General features: G+C 48.9%; 1 protein-coding gene across 1 annotated transcript; it reads left to right on the top strand.

The window, feature by feature from the left end:
- The first annotated feature begins 5,379 nt into the window (after window positions 1-5,379).
- Window positions 5,380-10,531, top strand: LOC148822357 (nmrA-like family domain-containing protein 1). Its single transcript, XM_088930592.1, has 6 exons — window positions 5,380-5,483; window positions 6,065-6,303; window positions 7,164-7,289; window positions 7,906-8,029; window positions 8,486-8,676; window positions 10,012-10,531. The coding sequence occupies exons 1-6, from the start codon at window positions 5,444-5,446 to the stop codon at window positions 10,189-10,191; spliced, it is 900 nt and encodes a 299-aa protein (XP_088786718.1). The 5' UTR covers window positions 5,380-5,443; the 3' UTR covers window positions 10,192-10,531.
- Window positions 10,532-16,070: the final 5,539 nt, after the last annotated feature.

Genomic DNA, 16,070 nt, shown 5'->3' with positions numbered 1-16,070 from the left:
ATCTCATTTAATCTCGGATCTTAATTATTTAAAGTGGACTAATTATTAGAAAAACAACTCATTTTACTTTAGGTCTTTTTTTTTAGGTCTTCAAATCAGTTGTTAGTAGAAAAATACCTGTGATCTTGCTTTCTGTTTTTTTTTAGCACAACAACCAAAAAGAAAGGTGTGCCTTTAAAAGTAGCTTCTCAGAATGCTTTACAGTAAGAAAATAAAAACAAGGAGAGGAAATAGCAATAGGAAATTAGCACAATTAAAAAGAAGGGTTTACACTGTAGAAGAAGATGCAAAGGGGGCAGGCACAGACATCAATTAAATAAAAGCTTTTCTGAAGAGGAAGGTTCTGAGTCTGGATTTGAAAGAGCTCGGGGACAGTGACTCTGATATCCTTGGGACAGAATTCCAGAGCTTTTGGAGTGCAGCTGGAGAAGGTCCCGTCACCCACAGAGTGTAGACGTGCTTGGGGGGACAGACAGGAGATCAGAGAGATGAACGAAGGTTGCGAGGTGGGGAGCAGGGAGACAATAACTCAGAGGGGTATGGAGGTGCCAAGCCATGCAGAGCCTCAGAGGACTGGAGGTGCCTGTGAAGTTATGCTTCCAGTGTGAACAAGCGCCTTCGGCACACTGATGAGCCCTGCGGTGCCTCTGAGGTGTGAACCCGTCTGTCCCTGACTCAGAAAAATGTTAAAAATCAACAATATCAACAGAGGACTGCACACGTTCGAGATCATAAGGGATTATAAATGCATCTTTTAAAAACATAAAAACTACAATTAGGAATCAAAGATATCTGCCTTGTTTCTGCTTTAATTAAAATGATCCTTTAATCTTATTTCTCCTTTAATTCAAAGTGCACAATTTATATCTGTTAGCCAGAAAAACTGGTATCCAGAGACCATCGAAACCAATTCTCATTCTAATCCAGCAGTTTGGTGGATAATTCAGCAATGCACAAGCACAATGCCCACAGTGCTCTGGTGGAGCTGCAGTGCAGAGCCCTCAGGTCTGAGGTGTGCTAGCTATGGCCTGTTTCCATGTGTTTCACTGTGCAGAATTCCTACTGTTGAAAGCAAACAATGCTATTTCAAAACACCGTCCTTTGTGGTTTCAAGGCAAGCCCATATATATCTGTAAACATTCCCCGAGAAACAAAACATTCAGTTTGTGCTCCTGTCAAACGTGTTTTTCTGCAGCAGTTAAGAAGCATTCCTCTTGCTAACAATAAGACTCATCTTTTCAACGGAGGTCTCTGCACACTCTGCACACATCTTCCTGGGACAGGAATGATCTTACCTAACAGAGCAGATTGTTTTCACTCGTTTTCTGCCGTGTCATGCTGACGGAGCTCCAAACAGACTCTGAAAAGGAGGGAGCAGTTTGATTCAGTTTGATCTACAGCAGACTTGCTAAACACCTGTCTATTGCAGGATTCAAACCCAGAACCCAAAGACAAATTTCCATTAATTAAGCCATACATACATCCTGTGGATATGTGTTTTGGGATTACAGGCAGGTTTATTCTATGATTTTGAAATCCCTAATCCATATTTCTCTTTCTCACACAGTCCTTCCTAAAGTAATTCCTCCTCCTTATTTGAAAAGACATCCACTCGTTTTACAATGTTCCGTGTGCTGTACAATGAGTCCTGTCTGTTCTTGTGTAAGTCACTCACCATGCATGCAAGAATATTGGTTTTTAAGAGCTTTGAAATCACAGGGCGCTTCCTTGACAAAAAGCGCAGTTTCTAAAAAAACCTGGGAACAGGGTCTTAGGATGTCTGTGTGTGATGGAGGGAGCTACACTGGAATTTAGCCCTGGAGTGTGTGTTCACAGAACGTAAAATAAACTACTTAACAACTTAAAATAAACCCGAACAGTAAACAATTAAGAACATAGGAAATGTCCCTCACCATTCAGCTCATCTAGCTTACTTCCTTGCTGGTAGCTCATTGATCCAAGGCTCTCACCCTGCTGTTTCCTGAAAGAAATCAGCTGGACAGCGTGTTCCAGCCACCCACAACTCTTAGTGTAAAGACGGGCCTCTTCTTGGTTTTAGATGCAGTTTCCCGGTATCTCCTCCAGATTGTGTTCAGTCTTTTCTGAGGACGACTAAAAAGATTCGTTTCCAGGGCTAAAGCCTGTCAGTGGAAGGAATTGCTCTGGTTGTCCTTTTCTGGACTGATTCCTGGTTATTCCTGATTCCTGGTTATGGCTGTAATGAAGTGCCGTGAAGTGCTCTACCTGCAGCATGAATCCATGTGCCACGCTAGCACGCAGTCTCAGGAGTCCAGCATTTCTAAAACAGAACAAACTTTCTTATGTTCTTGTATAAATATCTCCCCCTAATAGTTTCCTGCACAATGTGTGAGAAAATATTCTAATGTCTTGTTTCATTCTTCTCGAACACAATTTTGTATACAAAAAAAAATGTTCAGGAAATCATGGAAAAACACCAAAAGATTTTTCAGTTACACAAACTGAACGGTTACATGAAAGACCTTCCAGGTCTAAACCATACTGGAAACATTTTAATCCCTGATGACTATCAAATGACCTTATTCGATACAACGGTCCTTCTATCTTCTCTGAGCCTTTTAAATGTTCATCGCTAAGATAGCAGGAGCGGAGAAAAGCACGTGGAGATGAACAGCTGGCCACACAACAATAAGCTATATTCATTACAGGCATTCCTGTAGCAGCAGCAGCAGGCAGCGATCAGAGGGGACCGAGGCTTACTTTTATCGAAACACAGTGCTCAAGATCGACTGTGCGCTCGGTGAGAAGTTAGAAAGTGATTTTCCACGTGGCCTTTAGGAAACACTATGCGCAGTTTTTTTTGAATATTTGCAATTACACTGACATTTGTAGAATGTGTTCGAATTTAACACTGAACTGGGTGTGCGAGAAAACGGGGCCTTTCTGACAGTGTGACACGTTTCATAGCGAAAACCTGAGTATTAATTCAGAATCACCGAGCGAGAGGGTTTGGTAGGTAGCTGCTTAACAAGCACGGTATCATCCCCTGTGGTTGATCTGCAAGTTCGCCGCGATCAACCCCATTACGTCGGTTCATTGATCTACATTTCCCCCTCACGTTTATGTTGCATTTGTTATCTACGTTTAGAATATTTTATTGTTCCACGTTTCTTTTGCGTTTCCGCGGAAGCGCTTTCCTGCCATCAACGAAAAAACAAAACAAAACAACATTTCTGAGTGATCTCGTACAATAAAGAGAAAACCGTCTCTCGTAATTCGGAGACAGAAGGCAGGTGATCTCGGGATTATCTCAGATCCCGATGATCAGTCGGGGGCTTGAACAACCCGTTGCCCTGTGCAAGGGCAGCACCTACACGCTACCGAGAGCTCAGCGGGAATGGAGGGTCCCGTGTTCGGGCCCGTGTGCAGCCCTGCGGAGTGTGAATGGACTGACTCCCCTGCGGTCCAGTCACGGCTTGTACCTCGGGGGAACGCGGTTTTCGGTATGAGGACACTCACACTTGTCCCTGAACAAGAATGACTGGGCAGCGGAATCGCCCAACCCGCCGAAGACTGAAAGTCCGCTGATGATAATGTGGGTATTGTATGTCTGTTGTGCCATCGCGTGATAATCACGGAAAAGTGCTCTCTCTTAATTACAAGGCAATCTGATATGTGGAACTAGGAGATAATTTTCTCGTGATGACGAGATAACTCGGGATCTTCCTCTCGTTGATGACAGCAATGAGCTTCCGTGCGTTGCTTATGTAGAGCAGGGAACCAGTGTGAACAGTATTGCCTCAGTGCAGTACTTTCTTTCCGTGTCGCAGTGTCCGCTCATATCGCACCGTGCGGGCGGGCGGGTCAGTGTGAACGTGCTGCCGGCGTAGACGCTGCATGAAATAGTAATGACTGAATTAGCTGTGTAACAGAGAGCGGTCGTGTAAACAAAACGATGGCGGCACATCCGACAGGACTACAACACCTAATGTGCCTCTGTGGTGCCATGGCAACGCAGTGTTGCTAAGGCGACGTGCGGTGCGGGAGTGTAGGAGTGTTTGGTCTTGGGATCCTGTAACAGTGTCAGGTCCGGACCCACTGGCTGTACTCGGGGCATGGCGACACACACCCACGCATCTGTGTGCGCTTACCTGAGTTCTACATGGTATATCTCTTTTTTTATTTTAAATCAGTTAATGATAACGGGTATTAGACGTTTTAAGTCTACTGATATTATTAGCCTACCACTTATTATTATTATTATTCAGTAGTAATAAAACTACATCCATTTCTAGAACTGTTGTTGTTGTATTTGCTGTATGCCATCGGCCGTCCGTGCTAACTTCCCCCCCAAAAACATGCAACTTTATTTGGCCAGTGGGGCAGCGTGAGATCAGCCTGCTCACCTCCCTACTCTTCCACAACACATTACACGTCCAAAGCGCTCGGCGCGTACCCTGGAGAGGTGTTGTGGAAATATCACGGACGTGTATCCAGCAGTGTGGAGACCTCCCCTCGGCAAACCTGACCACAATAATAATAAAAATTATAATAATAATAAACTTTATTTTATATAGCGCCTTTAAAGGTGGCATCTCAAAGCGCTTTACAGGATGACAACAACAATAAATACGAAGAATACACAAGATAAAACACAATTACTATATACAGAGGAGACATGGATGGTGGTACTAAGAAAAGCAGAGGGGTGAAGAATGGAACCAGTTCAGTAAAGGCTTTTCTGAAGAAGAGGGTTTTGAGTCTGGATTTGAAGGAGTTTAGAGAAGGTGGCTCTCTGATATCCTTCACCTTCCGCCGAAACCGGTCTTAAAGAGTGCGCAGTTCTGGTCGGAGGGGAGGAAGGCGGAGCTCGGACGCTGCTTTGACACCACGGACAGGACAGGCCGGCAGGTGGTTTTGGACTCGTGTTCTGACCCGCACGAGTCAACAGATGTTACAACACCGTGCATTCAGTTCTGTGACGACTCGACAAAAGAATGCAGTACAATCTGTCCTAACAATAACCCACGGAACAGCCTAAAACTTGTTTGAATGAGAGTACAGATGTCGGGCGTGCGTCCTGTAGGCTTTCAACCCCCCTTCCAATTTATTCACTGTATCCGTCATGTACTGTTGTTATCATTTTATGCACCAGTATGCGATTTATGTGACTTTTATGTTGTGTTTTGTGGGTGATTAATGTTTGACGTACTTTTAAACTTTTCATGAGAGGAGCCGAAGCCAAATTTCCACAGTGCTGGGCCATGAAGTATCCACCTGCTAATGAAACAGAGCTGAAACCGCAGAGTGCGGAGGCGGGGAGGAAAGATTTGGAAACTGGGAGGCGGAGGGGGCGGAGACAGGAACCTGCTCTACTATCATCAGGGAAAACTTCCTGAATTCGCGGAGTCGCTCTACAGAACCTGTCTGCGCAAGAGTTTGTCCAGGGCATCACCTGCGAAGCATGTCTGATAAGAAGGTGATCGTCGTTTTCGGCGCAACTGGTGGGTAACAGCGGTTTTTTCCCCCGATCTTAGAAGAGCAAGACATGTCGGACAACCGCACGGCAAAGATAAAAATATATATTTAGATATATTTATTTTTTTTAAAAAAAAATCGAAGGCGACTCAAAGGAAATCGCAAAACCCAACTGTTTCTCGAGTTGGTATGCGCGGTTGTGAGTGCTTCTTTGCTCAGCTGCAGTTTTCTGCGTAGACTCGCAGAGTTCGTGTTGGAAGCCCGAAAACGAAAACTTATAACCGTATTTGTCGAAGTTTCGCTCTCTATTTTAAAACAAGCGTACTGCTGTCTTAAACAGGCACACGGTACCTACCGCCTTTCCTCCCACTTGTGACTTCGAGTTTTTTGTTACCAAAAACTCAGTTTTGGAAAACAGAGTGCGCGGTGCCCAGGAGTTTGAAAGGGACAGCAGCGGGGCGGGACGAGATGAGAGGCTTGTCTGCAGTTCGCTCCCTCTCCTGAAGGTTGTAGGTCTGTCTGTTTATCCGAGCGCCTCGGCGCTCGTCCCCACAGTGGCAGTCCGGGTGCGTGACAGCGCCGCGCGTGTGCGTGTCTTTCCCCGCAGGCGCGCAGGGGGGCTCGGTGGCGCGGGCTCTGCTCCAGCACCCGGGGTTCGAGGTTCGGGCCGCGACCCGGGATCCCAAGAAGCCGGCTGCGGTGGAGCTGGGCCGCCTGGGAGCCCAGCTGGTGAAGGCCGACGTCGGCTGCCCGGCGGAGGTGGAGGCGGCCCTGCGCGGCTCTTACGGCGCCTTCTTGGTTACCAACTTCTGGGAGCACCTTGACAAGAGCACGGAAGTGAAGCAGGTACAGACAGGCCCAGTCCGGCCCGGCTCGGTGCACGACGAAGGGCAGAATGGTTTTCCAGCCGTCTCCTTGAGGTTTCTTCACCCCTGGTCTCGCTGGCTATCGAGGAGGTGCTGCAGTACTGGTGCCTGCTGGCCAGGCAGTGTAGCTGGCTGGCATGTCTGTCTGCACAGCTCCTTGGGATCAGGTCCACTGTCCACTGGTTCATGTGGTGCAGGTGAGGGAACAGGCACATAGAAGAGCTCACCAGAAGTGGGAATATATTTATATGGCATTTCTATAACATTGCATAAGCAAAGTTTTTTTTTATTCCCAGCGCGTGGAGATCAGGGGCATGCGTGAGAAATTGCATCAACAGCTTAATAAAGGCACAATGTCTGGGAGGGTAAACTCCTGTATGACCGAAGTGTGATTGATTACCAAGGTTGCACTAAAACCCAGAAGAGGCCCCATAGAAGCTGAGCCTGACACCCCTAACTTCATGTCTCATTTCTTGCTACATGCAATTCTGCTCTGTACAGAGGGTGGTGGGGTCTGACCTTTGTTACCACTGCAGGCCTGACGGCAGTGACAGATTCTCCCCTGACAAGCTGAAAAGCCGGGTATGAGCGGTTTTTATACTCCAGCTGGTAGAGCCTGGCCCTGCCCTCTGTTGTGGCCCCGCCCACCTACCCAAATAAGGAGAATCTGCCTGGCTCATTCCCTCCTTCGAGTCATTGGGACCGACATAACGTCCCGTAGCATTTTCCAAATGAAAAAGGGACAATGTTATCCCATAAGGCAGTGCACGTAGGCACGGTTAAGAGAGACATGCTAGGCGGGTCGTGCTATTGAAGACGGGCTGGTGTGTGCGCCTGCAGGGTAAGATGGTGGCGGACCTGGCGAAGAAGCTGGGCCTGCAGCATGTGGTGTACAGCGGGCTGGAGAACGTGCACAGGCTGACCGGGGGGAAGCTGACGGTGCTGCACTTCGACGGCAAAGGAGAGGTGAGCACAGGGGGGCGGGGCGTGACTGAAACTCCGCCCTCCAGAACCGTGGAGGTGACGTCTTCCTGGAGAGTTTGCTCCGGGAAACTTGATCCTGTTCTAGAAGCAGATCCTGTTTCTTTATTTTTTTTTTAATTATGAAAGGCTGAAGGCTTGGAATTTGGCTCTCAGTTTAGCAAACAGCCATGCACAGGTTCCTCTGTGAATTTTGTATGCTGACACGTAGTGTAAAATCTAACCCTTGTTAAACTGGGAGATCATGGAGGGTCCTCGTTTCTCTTCAAAGCACCAACATCTCAACACCTAAAATAAACTGCTAAATGGGTTCATTAATCCATTGATGAGCTCACTGAGGTCATTAGGACTGAAAACCTACAGAGACACTGGCTCTTACTTTTCAGTGATCACATGAAGACAGCAAATATGGTTTCATTCCTTCCCCCATTTCCTTCTACGTATTTGAGAAGCGTGACCAGACTAAATGATCTTTGCTGGTGCCACTCCCCCAGCCTGCAAGAGTCCCCTCTTGGAGAAACCTTCGCCTCCGTGCTGTCCCTGTACGTGTGCGTCAGTGTTTGCTTTCCCCGCGGGACACTTCCTGTTGTGCCGTGCTCAGGTGGAGGAGTACTTTCGGTCCCTTGGCGTCCCGACCACCAGCGTGCGCCTTCCCTTCTACTTCGAGAACTTCACCTCCTTCTTCAAGCCCGCAAAGGTGACCGACTCCGGTGCCTATGTGATAGGTGAGTGTTGAGCTGGCTGGCCGTCGTCTTCATCCCACAACAGTCTAAGGACTGTCTCGGGCGTCCTGACCTCAGCTCTCTGTACCCTATTTCAGTTCAGTAGTTGGGTCAATCCGTATGTCAGGCACAATTCGTGTGCTGAGCTTTATTGAGGTAACTCTCCTGGCTGAGGAGAATGAAAGTCTGTCTGTAAGGAGGGAGGTGTCCAAACCCAGCTTTATTGAGGGAGGAGCCAGGCAGCAGCTGCCAGGGGAACAGAGTTTTATATGTGTACACAAGCAGAAGTAAATGTGGCTGCTGGCAGTATGGAGATCGGCATTACAGTAATTCTCAACTCTTAAAATATTTACCCACCTTGACCATCCCGATGCACGTGATTGATGGAGTCTTTCTCTGGCTGCCCCAGCCTGTCCAGATTCTCCTGAACTCTCAGCTGACCAGCCCCTCTCTCCTCAGGGGTCCCCATGGGTGACGTGCCCATGGATGGGATGTCCGTAGCAGACCTGGGCCCTGTGGTGGTCAGTGTCCTGATGAACAGGGAGGAGTTTGTGGGGAAGGACATTGGTCTGAGCGCGGAGCGACTGACCGTCCAGCAGTACTGTGAGGTCATGACCCGCTGTCTGGGAAAGACCTTTGTTGACGCCAAGGTATGTTTTTTTTAATCGTTTTTACTCTGACGAGTTAAAGGGTCCGAGACCTCTTGTACGAGGAGTGTTGTATGAAAGAAAGTTCAAACACAGTTGGCCATGTGGTTAATGCAGCTGATGGCAAAGTGACCACCTCATTCCCTGGTCCTGTTGGCTCTCAGAAGCTAAGCAGGGCTGGGCCTGGTCAGTACTAGACTAGGAGACCTCTGAGGGAAGCCAGGCTGCTGCTGTGAGATGTCGGTGGTGATCCAGTAGGTGGCGCTCCTCCATCTGGACTACCCTTACTAAATCACTTCAACACTGTTGTGACCGGGGACACTTCTGTGGGAAACGATAAACTGAGGTTCTAACTACTTGGTCATTAAAGATCTCAGGGCACAGAATAAAACAGGAGAGGTGATAACTCTGTCCTGGATAATTTGCACTCCCTGCACCTCAGTGTTAAATAGTGCTATATGGATGCATTAAATGAGTGTTATTAATCTTAAATGACATCTATAAAACAGTAATCAGTCAATTACATTTAGATGGTCCTTTTAATCTCAGAGGAACCCAAACTACTTTACACACAGGAGGAGACCCACTTCATCCCCCACTGCAGTGCAGTTCCACCTGGGTGACGTGTGGCAGCCTTAATAAGTCATTTTTCTCTCATTTGATGGCTTTGTACCTGTTTTCTGAAGGCTGTAAGTGCTAGCCCTGAATCGGTGGAAACCGCTTGGAGAATTCAGGGCCTGCTGCAGGAACTGTCCTGTCGCTGTCACCCGGGGGTGAGCAGGCGGATCTACTCCCTGCGGTGGTGGCTGGACCGTGCCAGGGGGTCGAGCTCTTGACCTTGAGAGGTTCGGTAGCCCACCGGCCGCCCAGCTGTCACGCTGTGGAAGAGCTGGAGTGAAGCTGTGCTTGTAAGCAGGGTGGAGGGAAAAGTGCTGGGGTCAGTGTACGGGAGGCTGGTTGGTAATTGTGTAAGGAGAGGCTCTTATTCCTACGACCTGATGAATTTTTGCATGGTAAAGCAAACAAACGGAAGTGTTCAGTCCAGTCACAAATAACAGCTTGTTGCATGGGATTTGGTTTGGTGAGCTAGTTCCAGCATCCACCCAGCTCCTCCTCATAGTCCATCCTGAACGCACTCCGGTATTGAAATAAGTAACAAGGAGCCCTGCGCAGAGTTCAGGGATCTTGCGGCCTCCGGGTCGGTCCTGATATGGAAGCCGGTGGTCCTTCTCTTGCTCCTGTTAGTTACCGAAATGTGGGAAGAGAGGAAATTTCCACTCGCTTTGCTGGAAGGATGAGTACGTGCCTGTGAAAGTCGCGTATCCCCTTGTTCCTCAGATGTCCCCGGAGGACTACGAGAAGCTGGGTTTCCCTGGGGCTCCGGAGTTGGCCAACATGTTCCGCTTCTACATGATGAAGCCGGATCGCGACCTGGCCCTGACCCGCCGGCTGTACCCCCAGGTCCTGAGCTTCGAGCAGTGGCTCCTCAAGAACAAGGCTGCCTTCCAGGACCTGTGAGCCCGGTCGCCGCGGAAATGCTGCCTCCCCGCCTGCCATGCCCCCCTGCCGGCCTCCGCTTTTACAAAAGGCAGGGGGACTTATTCTCCAGACTTCCTGTAGGTGGCGCAGCTGGGTGGAAAGTGTAGTGAGCCCATATCTCTAAAGACCCTAAGAGCTGCAGTTGTGAGGCCAGGCCTGGCTAATTACATTTGGATGACGATCGTTACTGAGCCAGATCGAACAAGGACCAGTCTGAGTGAAGGACCAGGGAGCTTACAAATCTGGGTTGAACTGGTAGTTGAGTCTGAAATAAATGCTTTCTTTATATAAAAAAAACTGCATTAAACATGAAAATGAAGTCTGCTTGTCAAGTGCCTTCTTTATACAATGCTACACACAGGATACTTTTCATGTTCCTGTGTGCTAATTTCACTGCTGGGTATTTCACCCTGTTCATTCACTGCCTTTGGTAATTGAAATTCTGCTGCTCATTGAAATGGGAGCAAGCTTTATAGAGTTGAGGACCGTGATCGTATTGCGGGTATGTAGGTCAGGTGGGGAGCTGCGTCAGCATGCGTAGGCTGCAAAGGAACAAGCAATAGGTTTATTCCTGCTGAAAAGAGAAGAAAGAAAACACAACGTTTCAGCCGTGGAGCCTTCTTCAGGTGTGAGAAAGACAGGGCAGAAAGCAAAGGTAATGTAGTGGGAGAACAAAGGCTGGGAGAGAGGAGGAGCGAGGGGTGGGAGCAGGGGACAGAAAGAGGTGTGAAGTCAGGATAGGTGTAGAGAGGTGTGAAATGAAACCTACAATGAATAGAGAGAATTTAGAAGAAAAGTAGTCTGTCGTTAAGAGAAGGGGGAAGGTGTGATCCTAGCTGCAGGATAATTTTGGTTTCTGTAGTCTTTCTGATGTATGAGTTGGGAGAACCGTCTTTGAGAACGCAGACAGAGAGGTTAGAGTGGTCGTGTTGTGGGTATTGTACTCTAGACAGTGATGTTATCGAGACCTTTAGGAAATGAGTAGCAGACGCAGTGAGTGCTACGGTGACAGTTTAGTGCCGGTCATCTGCTTCTTGCCGCTTCTGAAAAATACTGCACAAGGAGCACAGCGGATGTGGAGACTTGGGCTTTGGATCAACAGCACTTCTGTGCCTGTCGATCTGCAGAGACCATGCCTGGTATTCTTTAGTCTTTAGAGTGGTAACTGGGTGAATGATGGGGCTGCTGCCATTATGTACAAAATGGCAAATCGGTGCAAACCACACCTTGGTACCTTTGCTACGAATTATCCCAAGATTCCTCAGATCGACAGGCAACAGATTATTAAAAAATAAAGTATATTGGTCATCTTTGGTCAAGAGCAGGACGGTGTCTTACTTAACTTGAGAGCCATTGTTCTTTAAATGGAAGTAGATATCATAGATAGGCTGCAAAGGAACAAGTAAATGTTTATCCCATACTGATAAGAGAAGAAAAACACAGCATTTTGGCTGTGGAGCCTTCTGCGGGTGTGGGAAAGAGAGGAAATTCAGCGGCTATTAATAATTGTTCTCTCATGCTTTATTAGCTACTCTCCTCTCTTTCCCAAACCTTATGAAGGCTCCGCAGCCAAAATGCTGTGTTTTTCTTCTATTATCAGCATGGAATAAACATCTACTTGTTCCATAATTACACAATTATGCCCTAGTAGGCAATCAAGTGCTGTTAGCTCACCTAATACTGCTATCGTGCCGCTACTAAGTTACAGCATAAAATAACTTGAACAGGCATCAGGCGCATTTGATAGTGATAAAGGTCACAGGAATTCCACGGCAGAATGTTCTCGAGCTGCCTGCCTGTCTGTAAACAGCACGGAGCTGTTTCCACACGCGCGGTACCACGGTCTCGCCACTGGAGGGCAGCGCCACGCCGAGTTCCTGCCTGCTGGGCCGACGGTCGCGGATGCGTGCGGCTGGTTTCTGTGAAACAGCAACGTCAACGCGACTGGACACACGCACCACCGTATCCGTACCTTGACGATCAAAATCGGTTTAGTTCTCCCAGGTATCCGTTCTGTACCGTATATCTTAGTATGTTAAATATCGTAATATAATCAAGCTGTTTGAACAGGTTTTGCGGTGTTGCAGTGCGCGCGGCGTCTGGAGCAGGCGGCCCTATTGCTTGAATTGCTGAAGTGCTGTATAAAAGAACTTCTGTATTGGAAATCATGTTGCTTTTTCCTTTCCCCTGTTAAAAAGCATTTTCTTGCCCTACACTTGAGAAAACGTGGGAATTCAGAGCTGCGAATTTTTCATTTGTAAGCGTTTAAGACAAAGCTGACCTTCCTCTTAAACATTATTAGACCTATTTATTGAGCAGCTGGAAATAATGGTTTATGATACCTTTAGGTTTTTAAGAATGATTACTTGTTTGGAAAACTTATTGTCAATTGGGGGGAAAATGCAGAAATATTAAGTTATGATACAGGTTTTATTTTTCATTTCCCTCTTTACAGTTTTTTTTCCAGTCAACATCATCATCAGTGTTTAGTGCTTTATTGCAAAGAAGAGTTTTCAGTATCTCATTTGTCTTCACTACATCCAGTGACAAAACAGGAGCCAGCAGGAGAAAGACATCTGGTGGAATTGATTTGAAGTGCTAGCACTGGTTTACGTTGATGTGGGCAGACATAAAACCGAAATGCCTTTAATTTAATTGCCTCGCTGCTGGCGCCACTAAACCTCCTCCGCGCGTTAATCCTTCGCCTTGAAGACTGAAACGGGAAGATCAATAGCAAGTCTGTACCTCTGCCCCCACGATTAGGGAGTTGTGGTAACGGGAACGTACCACCAGGGGGCGACAAACAGGCCTGCAGGTGGCTTCACCGCTTGGGTGCTGTGTGTTTGGTAGGGCAGTCATAGCGTATGATTAGAACACGTTTGTTTGCTTGTAATTCTAATCCGGCACTTGTCTGCTTCTTCCCTTTGGTCCTGGATCTCCTCTGCAGCCACCTGTCTCTTCTCACTGCTTCCCTCTGCTGGTTTTTCTGTCTGCCCCCTCGATGCGGCCGTGTTGTGTCCCTCGCTGTCATTCCAGCAGTCACTGACACTGAGGAGGTCTGTGTCGGTTCTGGACAGCCTGGATTTTGCTCCTCGATTTCTGCTGTTGTCGACGTTCCCGCCCCTCTTGCCCTGGAACGGGAACGGGAAGCTCGCCTGCGATGTGTCAGGGGGCCGGGATCTCATTCCCTACCGCTTCGATCGCTGTGCTCTTGTCATGTGCCAGCTGCTCTCCCAGGAGCCCTAGTGCTCACCGCAGAGCTCAAACCCTGCAGTGACATCACCGCCCATATTTATGTGGGTTTTGTGGAAGTGTGACACTTTTCTGACAACCAAGGACATTACCTCATGCCTGTATAATACTCTATTAGATCATATTTCATTTTGACACAAAATCTATTAATGGCCAAGCCATTATGATTGATATCCTGATTTTTCCTTAGTTTCCATGAGGATTTGTCCCGGACTTTGGTCCGAGCCCAGGGGCTGAAGCTGTTCTCACCTGCTGGTGGGGCAGCAGGCTGTGGGAAGTGGGCTGGTTGTGTAAGGGAGGAGATTGAGGGCAGTGTGGCAGCAGAAGGCAGATCAGGTCAGCATTAACCAGCAGGGGAGGTGCAGGTGGCTACTGGATTACAAGGGGAGCTGGATCCACGGACACTGCCATCGTCTCCCAGCAGCAGTGTGCCTTCCAGTCTGCTCCCTCCTCTCCGCTGCTACTGGCCCACCCCAGCTTTCTCTCTCTTCCACTGACTCAGCTCGAACCTGGCGCCCACGCTACCTTTCCTCCTCCTCCTTGATGGACGCCTCAAACGAGCCGGCCCTCCTATGCGTACTTCCGAGTCCTGTGTGCTGAAGTCAGCGCAGCCAGCAGCCATGTCACCCTGCAGCTCATAACTTATTGCCCACTGCAGCTCAGCAGGTGAGAGCCTGGCCAGTACCAGGATAGGAGACTCCTGGGAAAGCTGAGGCTGCTGTTGGAAGAGGTGTTAGTGGGACCATTGGGGGGCGCTCACCCTGCGGTCCATGTGGGTCCTAATGCCCCAGTATAGTGACGGGGACACTATACTGTAAAAAGGCACCGTCCTTCAGATGAGACGTAAAACCGAGGTCCTGACTCTCTGTGGTCATTAAAAAACTCAGGGTGTTTCTCGAAAAGATTAGGGGTGTTACCCTGGTGTCCTGGCCAAATTCTCATTTGGCCTTTCCCAATCATGGCCTCCTAATAATCCCCATCTCTGAACTGGCTTCATCACTGTTCTCCTCTCCACTGAGAGCTGGTGTGTGGTGAGCGTATTGTACGCACTATGGCTGCCGTCATCCAGGTGGGGCTGCACACTGGTGGGGGTGGAGGGGATCCCCATTACCTGTAAAGCGCTCTGAGTGGAGTGTCCAGAAAAGTGCTATCTAAGTGTAAGGATTATTATCATCAGAGTCGGAGTATTATCAAGTCGGAGAATTCTGCAGCTCTGCCAGGTCGCAGAGCTGTGCTGCAGCAGCAGCCCCAGCCCATGAGCTGGGCGACTCCTCCGCGGGCAGGCCCGGCAGCCGCCGCCAGGCCTTTGGAGTGGTTTCTGGCAGGACCCAGACGCGGACGGCCCGAGCTCCACCCCGAAGAGCCTTGGCCTGGCCTTCAGAGGCCCGTGTGCGGAAGTCAGTGGGCAGGCGGGGTCATTCTGGAGCGCCGAAGGTGTCATTTCTTTAATGACGACTTCCCTAAATAAGTTGCGTGACCAAACAGTGACGGCTGGCCCTGCTCTGGCCCTCTCGCTGCGTGTGGACGTGTGCTGGCGAGGGGGAGTGGCTCCGGCCGCCCCTGTTGCCCCGGAGACGGAGGGGACTGGTGTGACGGGGCCAGCAGCTGGCAGAGCCGGGGCTGCTGTTTGACGGCTCAGTGCAGGTCAGGAGCCGCTGTGCGCTCGCAGGAGCAGGAGACAAGCCAGCACTAAAACGTGCTGAAGCACAGAGCTCAAACGAGTTGTTCGGTAAGGGAATGGGACGAGCTGGGTAAATCCTGGAGCTTTGTGATCCTGTTCCTCTTGCACAAAACTGCAGTGTGGTGTCATTCAAGGGCCTGTGTCACTTGTGTGCCTCAGTGAGTTGAAACTTCTGCACTGTACTTTCTCTCTCCCTTTGTCAGACAGCTTTGGAAGCTGAGTTTTGAACAGGCTTTTACATGTCACGCAGTCAGCAGACAGACAGCTTTCCACTAAATGACTGTTTGAAAGAGTAGGGTGTTAACCCCAGTTTCCTGTCTTGCACAATTGGGCCCCTCTGAACAACCCCCTTAATTCACCTGGTGCAGCAGTTTCTCATTGTCTCCCCTGTGGGGCGGCTGGTGTTACCCCCGGGGGGGGGGCAGATGGTGTGACCCCCAAGTGAGTGTAGCACTTCAGTGGGAGATGACCTGGGTTCCCCGCTATGTGTGGAACCATTGGAGATCCTGTGGTGTGAAAAAGGATGTTTTTTTTTAATTAATCCCCTGACCTGCAGGGGCAGGGGGACTCAGTGGAGTACGAAACAGAAAAGATTCTAAGGTGTTTGCTGTCTTTGGCACGACGCTAGGAAACCTATGGATGTGTGCTGGAGCACATCAGCGGTGTTAAAATGCAAAATGTTTGACTCAATTTCAAACCTGAAAGGTTTCAGCCTTTGGGCTGCTGCTGGGAAGATGAGCAGAGCAAAGCAACAGTTGCCCTTCAGAGCCTGGAAATCTAGTAGGATCACCAAGAGCAATTTCCCGCACGGAGGAGTTTTAATAAACTGAAGAATGAGGTGTTCTAACACAATGGGATACCGCGGCCCAGAGATCGTCCCTAAAACCCTAAGAAGTCGGATCCTTCTGGGGACCTGAGCTTCTGC

The sequence above is a fragment of the Atractosteus spatula genome, chromosome 13, assembly GCF_055471065.1.
Source record: "Atractosteus spatula isolate fAtrSpa1 chromosome 13, fAtrSpa1.hap1, whole genome shotgun sequence".
NCBI lineage: Eukaryota > Metazoa > Chordata > Actinopteri > Semionotiformes > Lepisosteidae > Atractosteus > Atractosteus spatula.
Note: the sequence above shows the minus strand (reverse complement) of the source record. Positions and strands in the feature narration are given on the sequence as shown.

What these genes read in the sequence shown, in the direction of transcription:
- LOC148822357 (XM_088930592.1), top strand. Translation starts at nt 5,444, where the DNA reads ATGTCTGATAAGAAGGTGATCGTCGTTTTCGGCGCAACTG. An exon ending in CGTCGTTTTCGGCGCAACTG is followed by an intron (nt 5,484 to 6,064) that starts GTGGGTAACAGC and finishes CTTTCCCCGCAG; the next exon opens with GCGCGCAGGGGGGCTCGGTG. An exon ending in AGAGCACGGAAGTGAAGCAG is followed by an intron (nt 6,304 to 7,163) that starts GTACAGACAGGC and finishes GTGCGCCTGCAG; the next exon opens with GGTAAGATGGTGGCGGACCT.